The sequence below is a fragment of the Neolamprologus multifasciatus genome, chromosome 5 (assembly GCF_963576455.1).
Source record: "Neolamprologus multifasciatus chromosome 5, fNeoMul1.2, whole genome shotgun sequence".
Lineage (NCBI taxonomy): Eukaryota > Metazoa > Chordata > Actinopteri > Cichliformes > Cichlidae > Neolamprologus > Neolamprologus multifasciatus.
In genome coordinates, this window is record NC_140443.1 from 26146247 (window position 1) to 26159249 (window position 13003).

Below are 13003 nucleotides of genomic sequence, written 5' to 3' on the forward strand. Positions count from 1 at the left end.
TCTTATATTTTGTCTTTCAAAATGTGGAAATGCTATCTCAGTGTTTTTAAGCTTACATAACAAAGATTGTACATTTGACTGGCATAACCTTCTACACAAAATGTAGTGGCATGCAAAAACTTGTGTCATCATATGCAGGATCAGCCACCGCCTGTCAACCTCGGGGCGAAGCTGTAACAAGGTACATGTGAATTACACATGTGATGGGGCTCCTACATACACTGACGCCTGTTAAGCTTACATTTATGTATGAACTCTGATCCAGCCAATTTAATTTTCCCCAGAGGTGAAATGCTTGGGAGGAAAATGCTAATATATGTCACCTGAGTAGACTGCCACTGTCAAAGCAATACTTTATCATTTCAAATTAAAGCTTGAGTGCTGCAAATGATACAAATACTGACAATGCTGTACCACTCCCATATCCTCCTAACAACCACATGGGAGTCCTACATGATAGAGATGTGGAGATGGGTGAAATTAATGGGTGTGTTCAGACAGAGCAGCACTGCTTCGTGACATGCAAGTGGATTACAGGAGGCAACAGTGCATTCTAGTGGCCAAGAGGAACATCATAAGTTGCATTGAGTTGTAGTTAGTGCCAGAATTTGGGGGAAAAGACGCTTTTCAAATGACTAATGCAGTGATCCAGTGTCTTTGTATTTTTGATATTACATGTTTACTTTCCTTTTTAATCAAAAGATCATGCCGTCATGCTGCTAAGGCTCAACTTTAACTAATCTGGCAAAACCAATTGGTGATTGGTAGTGCTCTCAGCTCATGACTAGAGTGAGAGCACTACAAATACCAAAAAAATAAATAAAAGATGATTTTGGGCTGTGTGGCTTTGAAAGATACAAGTATATCATACGGTATTTATAGCTGTGTCCATCCATGCAGAAAAAAACAATCCCAAAATCAGAGGCAGAGGCACACACACTGCACACATGGTCACTGCGCACATTCACTAGCAAACACTGAGCCTTTCATGCATACCGCCGTCTCCCAATATTCCATATCATGCACCTGTGCACACACACTTTCCCATTCAGTTAAATGTATTCAGATGCACTGGTGCAGGAGGGCACGCAGAAGGATCCAGCAGCACACGTACAGTTATTTTACTGTGTGTTTGCACACAGAGCTGGTTTTTGAAAAACAATACATTTATCGTGGAAACAATAGAAACAGAAGTCATAGGTGTGCAGGTGTGTGTGTCTGGATGTATCCACTAGTGCTTACGCTGTCATTCAGCTGGCAGGAACCACATATATCAATGTAGCAGGTATTTGAGGGACTGCTTTTAGCCAGCATACTAAACAGATGCCTCAGTATATTTAATATTATTTAGCGTAAAATGTTTCTCGGGGTTTTCAAAGCACTCTTGGCAACCAGCTCTATTTTTTGCAAACCATCGCCTACAATTTGGTTAGTATGCAATGCAGACTTCAAATACAGAGTCTGCGTATATCCTGTGCGACTTTGTCTACCATAAAATCGGTCAGGATGACCGACAATTCGTCTTCTGCGAAAGAAACGAGCCTGATGTGACATGTTGTTTCTCATTAGTGGCGTGCCGCTCTCTCCTTTCCCTCTTAAAACAAATATTCTGCCTTGAACATGTGCGTGACAGCTGGAGATGAGTACTCAGTTAAGTGGAAGAAAATAAATCAAAGCACAGTTGCCATCTTTTCGTGATGATTTGTCTAATTCTTGTGCGTCCACGCAGGGGAGGGGAGGAGAAGAGATGGAGAGGTAGCAAGGGAATGAGGAAGAAAAGGTGGTGTGTGTGTGTGTGTGTGTGTGTGTGTGTGTGTGTGTGTGTGTGTGTGTGTGTGTGTGTGTGTGTGCATGGAGATTTGTGAGAGTGTACGGTGGAAAAGATGGGCACAGAGCGAGTCAGAGAGACAGAGACAGAGAGAAAGTGTGTGTTTGGACCAGCTGCACAGCAAATCTGTTTATTCTGCACAATTTGGCATCAAACACAACAGACTGCTGAGTGCTTGCTACTGCTTGTGGTGCCCCATTAAAATGGAATTTATTGCTGCCTTAAGAGCAAGCCCGAATTACACATTTTTCCCTCTTTGCTCCGTTCTTCTTTCTCTCTCATTTGCACTTTTTTTCTCCGGCTGTGGTGATGGCAGTGCCTCCAATTCTTGCACCACCTGTCAGACAAGTCAGAACGGCTCATTACAGACCCAAACAGGCAGGTATTGTAGGCATGCCCACCCATAAGTCAGCCATCACCACCATCTCCACTGTCACCTGAGTGAGTAGCACTGAGACATCACTGGAAAGAACCTGGAGTTTTCATGAATGCCATGATAATATTGCGGCATGCAAATGCTATATAATACTCGTGTTTCATTTTTCCAGCACGTCTCCCACTTATTTCGTTGAAAAATGTCATCAAAACGCGCAGGCCAGCTTATAATAATCAAGTATTTGGTTGAACATCAGTCTGCGAACGTTTCCATTAACACTTGTAACCGGAACTTCTGCGGCAAAGCGAGCACGAACTCTGTGCCCACATCACGCAACATAAATCTCCTCAACCAATGATAAATTCATATTTAATGACCATTGCCATCGTCTGGGAAGGAGGTGCATTCTTTCATTATTGCCTCTTTCCCCTGCTGCTTGGTTGAGATAATTGATTTCTCTGTGGTAACAAGGTATCGACCACAAATGGTAGCCAGCTAAGACAGCGGTTCGATTCAAAGGAGGGGTGGAGAGGGAGTGGAGTTTAAAAAAAACAACAAAAGAACAAGGGATGGAGCTGAAGACGAAAGCGCAAGAGTTCTGAAAGTCAAAAAGCCACACAATTATTTGCAGTTAAGCAAACACGGGTGGGTGTAAATTGGACAATGATTCTTGTCCTGTTTTCGAGCTTTTTAAAGGCAGAACATAGTTTGGTATTTCAGCTGTTCGCAGTGCTGTGCATTTAATCCGCCAAATGGAAAGCATATTGATCACACAATCTGTCACATAATTCATTGAAAAGAGTGTCAGAAACAAATCTGGAGGACCACTTTTCAAGCACATGCTTAGCCTGCTAAAGAAGCAGTTTATTGGCCCCGTTTACGAATATGCACGACCGTACCTTTAACAGCTGGTTCAGCCCAGCTCCTTTTCTTGATATGATTTTAAAAGTATATCTCAATGATGCCTTGCCTAATTCACAAACAAGTTTTCCACTCTGAAGATCAAGTTCTCAAAACACAGAATTAACGTGTACAGAGCATTTCTCTGGTACTTTACTTGACTTTTTTTCCTTCAGAGATGTATTGATTAGATGCGTTATTAGATGTTCGGATTTGACAGTCATCCATTTCTTTGACATCAGCCTGACCTTAAGCAGACAATGGTGTAGACGGCGTGTACATGCCGCACGGCAGAAAGGTTGACACGTACACTTTATTTTCACTCAATAACGGCAATAAGTAAACCTTGTGAATTGGGTAATTTATTGATTACATTCAGTTTCTAGAGACGGAGGTGGTAGTATTGTTGTTCCCTTTGCCATCACTGCCTGCAATTCACTGTATAAATAGAGGAATTAAACAGTGTTGTTGTTATGTGTTTACCAGCTTACACTGTAATTTATTTAAGAGCTCTTAATTGGACTACTTACTCATTTGGCCCTCGCTGGTCCCATAGCAGAACGGAGCTCTATCACTGCACACTGGGGCATGCTGGAATATGGAGCTACAGAGACACACTGCACACAGCCAGCTGTTTGATGTCTGCAACCGTCGAGCGTATGCTGCACCGTACAGCATAAATAAACACACAATCCCCGATGAGAGGACAGATCGACACACAGGAGACCTTATTTCAGGCTAATGAACTATTAATGCTGATTTGAAATTCAAACATTTTTGGAGGGTCTTTTTTTTTTTGCAGTCATTCGAGGCTCGCTGTGTGTGAGACAGAATGAAAGGAAGAGAGAACAAACCAATTTGGATGAACTATGCGCACACTATTTTCACACACGCACGCACACACTCGACACAGCTGGGCTTAGATCTCTGAGGGGCTGATGTGTTGCTGAAGCTCTGTATTAAATGAGGCCATAGAAAATCTATGTCAATGGGTTCAGCCTGGCTTAGCACTCTCCACAGTAACTGTTAATGGAATAACTATAAGATGTATAAATGATCACTGCTTTAATTCATAATAATGTTGGACCTCATCGCCTGCCCATTCAGCCCAACAGATTATGGAAATAGCTGTAATGACTATTGGAACAATGAGCCAAATTGCATTATCATTCAGTGCCACGTCAGCTTTGGAATAGCTGGTACGGTGCTTTTGCCCTTTCACTGAAGATCTTCAATAGCAATGGCCAGCATTCAATTTACACCAGGAAAAATTAAGCATTAAGTTTTAGGCTGTGCATTAATAACCTGCTGATTTAATAGGGTAATACTAATCCATGTTCAAGTATAAGAGGGTTTTGTTTAGACTGAATTACCAGTAACAAAATGATATCCTACACGTCTGGTCTTACATGCTCTACGGTCTTCTTTCAGCCGGGTTCCTCAACCCACATGTCTAACCTCTTGCACAAATACCACCTACCAACACAAAAGAAACACTCTTGGCGTTTTATTTTTAGTTCAGGCATTGACTTCCACGTTATATGAGCAAAGACAAAGAGATAAATGTTAAGATTCACAGGCTCTCTGATGAATGACAATCGTTTACACGTTATTTCATTAGAGAAAAAGAACCACATGAAGGAATACATGTACAAGGATGTATCAAATATGCATAAAATAATGCAGTATTACAGGATTCTTACAACCACAAACAGCAGGATGTAGTTTTCATAAGTCAAAATGTTTCCGTTTTTATCCAAATGAATATCTCACCCCAAATACCTTTATTTGAACCGGTACTATCACACAGAGATTTGCTACAGGTGATGATGAGAGCACAAGACTGACTTTTCTTATCGTTAGTCTAATGGTGCAAGAAAGCTACAAATACTTCACTGTGCATGCATGCAAATGAGTTTTCACAGTAATACATTAAAACAGCTGAAGCTTTATTTTGTTATGACCGCATAAATGAGAGTCACAGATCTCTTGACTTAACCATCCCACGTTAGTAGAGTAACTTCTAAATATCTGCTGATATATTAAATGAAAGGAGTGCCATGATTTCTGACTGATTACGTACACAGTATACAGTATGGTGTCTTTATAGGTTACAATTGCATATGGAAAGTAGTGCAACAGCAGCCTCTAGTGGTAAATGTTACCATGTAGAAAATACACTTTGGTTTTTACAGTGTGCAAAAAGCATTCTAATTTCCCAACGGGTATCAGTGTTTACACAGAATATATTTTTTAAGTATTTGAAAGTTTTTCTCAAAAAAATGCCATGATTGGTAAAGATCAGAGTGTGTCAACATGAATATATAAAATAAACCATAAAATCATTAAAACAAATGTTTTAATGATACGGCAACCAATGCTCTCAACAAAAAAATAAAAACATACTAGCCAATATTAGCGATTCTCACCTCTTTGTTCATTCTAGCTCTGTGTGCTTTTCATGTGTGCTGATGCATACCAATGACTTTCTTATGGTCTATGATGCATCCATGTAACTGTGGTTACAACCACATGTTCAGGGAGGGGGGGGGGGGCAGCATTGAAAACAGCATTAAACATCACATGAAGTAGGAAATCTCAATCCCTAAATTAGTGTGAGTATGGTTGCTCGGTCATTAAAAACTCTTATAATCAGAGACGGAGCCAATAATAAAACATTAGTGATTAAAGATATAAAAAAAACAAAAAAATTCTACATTCTCTCATCTTTTGAAAAGAACAAAGATCTTGTTAGAAAGCTTTCTTTAAAAAAAATATCTTCAGTAATTAAATTGGTAAAGTTATTGTGCTAAATTTGCATAGTCATATTCCAACAGGATTATATAAATACACATATATATTCATTTACTAGAAGCTTAATGTAGTGAGGGGTTTTTCTTTCGTTACCATTACTTCAGCTGGGGAGAAGCAAAGAAGCTTCCCTGGCGATTACAGGCCGATGTCGCTTTGCTCTTGCTCCCAAATCTAAGGATGAAGAGGTCGGGGTTGAAGGGAGCACACAGAATTAGAAGGTTAGTAAAAGTCATTTCAGACAAACAACTGAATCACTATTAAGATTATTGTTTTCAGGGAAAACCAGGAAACAATTGGACAACTGAGCTAACTTAATTTGATTATTGACTGCTCTCTATGCAGGCAGTCATGTTACTTACACGTGGCTTTTGGCGCCCTGAAAAACTTCAGGGCGCCAAAAGCTGACAATCCAACATTTTCCAATTCTCTCTACCATAAAATATTGAGAGACAAATTTCTGCATATCCAATCTGAAGCCTTTAGTTAACATCATAAATGCAGTGGAATATCCACAAGATGTTTTATGTCCCGCTGATTAAATGACAAGAACAGCAATTGATCTGCTCTAGTCCAGAGTCTCAGTAAGTACTGCTAGTGGCACAGCATGTTTATACTTGTACTTTTTACAATGTGACAAATTGAAATGTGTCATGTCTCTTGGAACCTATGAGGGAAGAAACAGCTTCACTTTTTTTAGTCAAGTATGTGGATTTTGGATGCTGAAGTTCCGAAATCCTGAAGTCTCTACATGATGTTGCTCACAGGATGAGATGTGAGGTCAAATATGTCCAATATTCTGTCGTTTTGCCAGTCGATGCATCATATACAGTACCAAATAAATTATAGCCAGAATCCTTGCATGTATTTTCTTGATTACTTATCCACCACAGGGTCTTTGTAATAGTATACAGAAAAATAAACTGGAAATTTAAAATTTGTCTGTCTTTAGCTCAGAAAGTGCGTGTTTTGGAACTTCCTGAAGCTTGTTATGTTGAGGGCAGAGATGTGAAAAAACTAAACCATCAGATGTAAATTTGACTGATTTAAATTGATAACATTTCAGTCTGGATAAGATGTACCAATCTAACAACTCTGCTTCGATCTTGTTTACTGTGAAAAGAATTGGAAAAAGAGAGTGAACTCACAAGGTGGTACTGGAGAGGGTGTGCTTCATGCGCTGAGACAGTGAACTGGAGGAAGGTGTTTTGGCCATCATCTGGTGCTCTGGAGTAGTTACTGGCCCCAGTATGCTCACTACAGATAAACCCATAAATCAACAGAACCTCAATTTAACAAGACAATATTATCAAATCTGTTGAGTATAAATGCTGAAAAAAAGGATTAAGGTTGGTTGATTTGATTCGATTCGATTTTTATCATATGCCATTTGCTCCACCAGTTCTAAAATCTAATCAAACCCACTTTTATCGGGGTATTCATTTTAGAGGAGCCTTAATGTACCTTTCATTGATTTACCTTTGTGGTTTGGAGTGTCAGTGTTGTGAGCATTGTCAATGCTTGCATTATCTGGATAAGCAAACTGGCTCCAATAGCTGTCTGGAATACTGAGCAAGCGCTCTATAACCTAAGAAGACAGGAAATAAATCCATTATTTATAGTCGAACACACTGAAGGACAAACACTGATCACTGAGGTACAACCATATACACCCACACACACACACTATGTGCTACTTTATAAGACATGCATTAGAGTTCTAAACATAATGCCTATGCTGAGAAGCCAGTCCTTATTCTTCACTTTACCCTTGGTTGCCTGTTGGTGTCGTGCAGGATGGTCATAGGGTCTGGGTTAGGAACAGCATGACCTACAAGGGTGGGGCCAAACACCCTGGCCAGGTTATTTACATCCATCCTGGTGTCCACACTTCGAGACACCCTGATAATAGAAAGAAATTCAGTTTTCTTGAGCTGACCTTATAGTGCAGATTCAAGAGATTTCAAAATTACAAACTGTAAATCTTGTGTATTAAGCAGAGTAAATTAAAAATAAGATAAAAGGATTCTTAACACGACTAAAGAAAGGAATGAAAATTACTTCTGCAGATGGATCATCACACAGGCCAGTGTGTCTCGGTTTGGTTGAGGCAGCTCACTCATCGTCTGATACAACATAGCAAGACTGTTGTCATCATCCTGGATTTCTACAACATCCAAAAAAAGAAATTAACAAAATAATAAGTACATAAGATATTTTATATTCATGGATACTCTTCCCTCTATCCCAGGCAGGAAATTCAACCACTCAGTGCAAATTCAGCTCTCTTAAAATAAAAGATTCAAACACATAAGAATTCCTGCAGGTCCTGCAGTCTCACAAACTCACCCGCTGCTTCCATGAAGGCTTTGTTGAGGTGGAAGGTGAGCAGTGGCTCTGGAAGGTTTCTGAGGAAGTCTTTGAGGACGCCTGCAATGACATTGATGTCTTCGACTTTGTTAAGAGGAGGTAGAGTCTTTCCTCTAATGAGCTTTTCCTTCAGCTCTTTCACCACACGCTCATGGCCAGAGACTCTGTACAGGCCAACCTGGGGTAAGGAGGAAAAAAAGAAACTAGAACTCAGCTCTCACTGTCCAGCCTTACTGTGACTCTGCTTTACTTTGAAGTAAAATACCTAATTAGATGGAAACGATCTACTGTAATTACTTAACGGAAAGGATTGAACTGTTAACATGCAAACAACAAGTACACAGGGCTTCAATAATGCCTTTCCCACCTCATGTAGACCTCTTTTTTCAATCTCCTTAATGCAGTAGATAACCAAAGCAGGGATCATTGGAGCAGTGAGTGGAGCAAAGTCAGCCAGAGTAGACTACACAAGAATTATATCAATTAATTTCTATGTAGGTGTGAAAAAAAAAATCATGCAAAATATATGGAATAGAAGCGATGAGACCAATAAGAACAATGTACCTCTGTGTTCTTGACAGGAGTATTAAGAGCAGTAGGATTACAGGGCATGGGACACAGGTCACGACACTCAGGATGGGCCACAGCCCTGCAATCCTGGCAGCGAAGATACAGCTTGCCAAACTTTGTTCTTCTTCCACATGACACACAAAACTCTGACCGGATCACCTTAGTGATAGAGGGAACACAACTCAATTAAACAGGCTGGTGGGGATTAAGAAGATAGAGATATAATCTCAGTTATTTACAGTGAATTCATTTTAGTCAAGAATTTAGCCGTACTGTTTTGGAGATGAAGTGATGTTTCTTTCCTCCTTCATTAGTTTTGGGAGTCTGGAGTTGGGCTGGGAATTCTGAGACAGGTGTTCTGGGAGCCTCGCTGACAGTTTCAGAGTTGTCAGTAGTCGGTGTATCAATCCAAGATGGAGCAACTGCAGGCACATGTAATGTCACATGTAAATCAAACCCCAAAACACGGAGGAAACTCACCAGTCCAAATCACTTATTTCAAGCGTACATTGGTTGTTTGGTATAATCATGTTGCTTTGTTACACAAGTGTGTTTGTAAGAGGCTATAAATAAAACATGAGGAAAATTCTTACCGCTCTTCTTTCTGCTGCGCGTCCAGTAGGGCACGGTCTCAATGGTGGAGACAGCCTCAACAGCACCACCATTTACAGGTACAGTGATGGTTGTTTTGGCCACAATGGATTCATTCATCTGAAGTGTAAGGAAGAAGATATTTCATACTAATTCATAGATACAATCACCTAAACTTAGGCTTACAGATCCAGACTTTTTTAATGTTATTTAGCACATCCAGCTGCAGAGGTCAGTATTACCCTATCTGATGGGCATCCAGTAGAGCGAGGCTTCTTCACTGCCTGCAAGTGACCTTCTGAAGGTTTTCTGGAGGAACGCTGTGGATTGAAATTAAATTTTCAAAACCAAAGTAAATATCAAGACACATCTGATGTCCCTTCTGACACTGAAACATGTCAAGATGACACAGAAAATTTAAAAAAATCAATGCAAGAAAAGATTCATGTGTGCAAAATGTGATTTAAGGCATGACTCACTCGTTTCTGTCGCCTGCGCAGTCTAACATTCTTCATCACAGATGAATCCCAGTCCTGCAGAAAACCACAGCATTTTACATTCACTTGGCCAATTTACTACTGATTTTTCTCAAAAACTAACAAACAAAAAAACAACTATGCTGTCACACCATTTGATCAGCAGTTCTCATAAGATAAACCTTTAAGGATCATTTTACCAAAGAGTCATCCGTATGGTCGTAGCTGATGTCTGACAGCAAAGAAGCTGATTCATCAATAGTAGTCAGTCTGTAAGACAAATCGAGTTAGTTGTCTGTGTATATGCCAAGTTTAAGAATAACACGGTTTTAATCACACATATGAAATTCTCTCCCTTAAAGTGTTCATGCATATGTGCTAACCTGCTACATGCAATAAAAGTTTAGCTTGTCTTTGCTCAGGGTATAGCCATTTCTTCTCAGCTTGTTTTTGTCCCCCTCCCATGCAAAAAAAAGAAAAAGGAGAAGAAGAAGAAGAAGAAGAAGAAGAAGAACAAAAAGAAGAAAGAAACAGAAGTGTCTCCTTCTGACCTTCGGCTGGAGTTGAGGTTGCTCTTTGCAGCTTGTGCTGCCTGGGAGTGGGCATTGAGGAAGGCCAGGGCTGAACGCTGTTCCTCACTGAGGAGGACGCTGCCACCGTTGTTCTCTGAAACCAGCAGCTCTCGGATCAGCTGTAGCTGTCGCTCCTTTTATACGCAAGGTTGAAAGAAACATGTTCATTTAAAAAAATGTATAACTGTCAGTCAGCAACAAATTAATTTTGTAATCTACACAGTGAAATGGGCATCGTCATTATCTGAATATGAATCTTCATCTATTCTTTCTCCATCTAATTTCACATCAGCAATCCTGCTGGTTACATAAAGAAAGAGTAGAAAGAAAAAAAAACAGAGTAGCACTGACTAGCTTCTCATATACGGCCTCAGCTTTCTGCCGCCGGCGGATCTCCACGTCCACCTGGTTTCGAGCGTGTTTTAGTTTGACCTCCAAGGCTCCCCTGTCCGTCTCCGCTTTAGCCAGCATCTCCTTACAGGAAACTAGCTCCTCACCTGCCTGCAGCCATTTCTTGCGGCAATCCTCAAAGTTCACTGCCATCTGGAGGAACTCTGGAAAACAAGACAAGGGGATTGCTGTATTGCTGCTGTGCACGCTGTACAATTCCTTATTTTTATTACAAAACGTATGGATAAGATCAACAAGGAAGATCTGCATCTCCTCATCTGTCCATTTTAACAGTGTTTGGTTGTTAGTCTATTTATTACATCACTTCTACTTTCCCACGCTGCAAAGCTCAATGCTAACACCATTGCTGTAGTCCAATCATCTTTCTTCAAACCAATTACCATCAACTCTTCTTTAAATAGTACTGCTCATCTTTCATTCTCCCTTCCAGACTCCTTCATGCAACCCACCTTCTCCCCATCCTTGCTTCATCCAAGCCTCCATCTTATCTTCAACGCCACAATCAGCATCTACACTCAATCATGTCTTAATTCCCATCACCGCTGGGATTTTGTTCTGTTGTGATGGATCATTGGATTCTAATCGCCAAATAGCATAACTGAATTCTCTGTAACAATAAATCATGTTCAATTGCTTCTAATGATGCCTCCTAATTGAGATTTAGATCTGTTATTTATAATCTATACTATTTAGAAAGAGGACAAAAACATAAGATTGTTTGTAGTAAGTGAATAAATAAAAAATAAATGGAGATGATTGTGACTTTCTATTTATTTTACTACACTCCTAATAGTTATTTCAATTTCTATTTGTATCATCAGATGTGTTATCAATATTCACTAGCCTTCTATTCACTAACCTTTAAGTTACTAATGCAGAGGCTCTATAATCAGTGCTGCTTCTGTGTCCATACAATTCATCACACCCTCTAACAAGTACTCGGATGGGAGGAGCAGGTTGGTGTTAATAGGTTGGCTGAAATACATCCACCTTAGTACAGCTACCAAGTATAACACAATTCCAGAGCAGATGCGCTTAATGCTGTTACTTAATGCTTACAAACACTGCAGTTTCACTGAAAGGCTTCTACAAAGGTGACTAATACCAAAGCTACCTAAGAAATTAACTTACGTGGTTCAATGCTCTCATTCAGGCCGTCGACCTGGGCTCTGAGACTCTCAAACTGGTTGTACAGGTTCACTGCTGACAGCTCCATGGTGTCTTTCTGTAGATGTGTTAGCTGAAGATTAGTGAGACAATAATGTTCCTTTCACTTTAATTACACTTCACACTCTTAGTAATGAATCAAGTCAAAATGGGCAGTCACGTTAGACAAAAGGTTTATCGTATGACAAATAAATACTAGGTTTGTTTCCTTGTTGTTTAAGCACTAATATTGGCATTATCATCAGTTTATTCAAACACTCGCAAGCGGCTAAGCTAACTCAATGCTAGGTTTATCATTACAATGAAGTCACTGGCGTGCTAGCGCTAACTTTAGCAGGTTTGAGGTCAGCTGACTGTGCAGCCTATCGTTAAAATAACCGAAAGAACACAGAAACAACAAAAACAACGTACCTATGCAATAAAGATGTTGTAACAGTGTGGCGGGCAATGTAATGTAACACAATCCGATGCTAAGACCTACGCTTATCCCCACAGTAACAACAAAGCCACACCTGCCCGATTAAGTTTACACATTCTTCTCCAAAGTTCAAAATCAGCGCCGCTTTTCTTCCTCGTCTATTGAAACCGGAAGTGTGTGCACTCTGGCACCCCCATAGAACCGGAGTTGTAACTGCACCATAAATGTGCCGCTCTTTATGTCCGATTGAGTTCGAGTCATTGAGGGCCTTACGGTAAGGATAACGAAAAAAAAACCGAGAAGAAGGCAACCCTGTGTGTTCTACTGCATGTGCAATCATCAGATTTAATCTCTCATATGATTAGCAAATAGCAAGCAGCTTTCATTATCTGAAATGTTGCTGCTTGAAAAAAAAAATTATTATAACTTTTTATTATTAAATACATAATGATTAGTTCCATAAAGATGTACAACTTTTGATCATCATATAGGATGCTTTTTCTTTTTACTTTA

The 13003-nt window shown here is 39.9% G+C and overlaps 1 protein-coding gene across 2 annotated transcripts; it reads right to left on the bottom strand.

Annotated features, from left to right (window-relative positions):
* Positions 1-4594: 4594 nt before the first annotated feature.
* LOC146518859 (rac GTPase-activating protein 1-like) lies at positions 4595-12689 on the bottom strand. Of its 2 annotated transcripts, none has more exons than XM_085161260.1 (17): positions 12484-12689; positions 12037-12130; positions 10846-11048; positions 10474-10628; positions 10123-10192; positions 9926-9979; positions 9689-9766; positions 9449-9566; positions 9129-9277; positions 8850-9014; positions 8653-8748; positions 8265-8463; positions 7977-8082; positions 7685-7817; positions 7395-7503; positions 7064-7172; positions 4595-6089 (listed from the first exon to the last, which is right to left on the bottom strand). In XM_085161260.1, the coding sequence occupies exons 2-17, from the start codon at positions 12119-12121 to the stop codon at positions 6014-6016; spliced, it is 1905 nt and encodes a 634-aa protein (XP_085017386.1). In that variant the 5' UTR covers positions 12122-12130; positions 12484-12689; the 3' UTR covers positions 4595-6013. The 2 variants fall into 2 exon arrangements, with proteins under 2 accessions (XP_085017386.1, XP_085017387.1); XM_085161261.1 differs by having other exon boundaries at positions 12037-12145.
* Between the last annotated feature and the right edge of the window lie 314 nt (positions 12690-13003).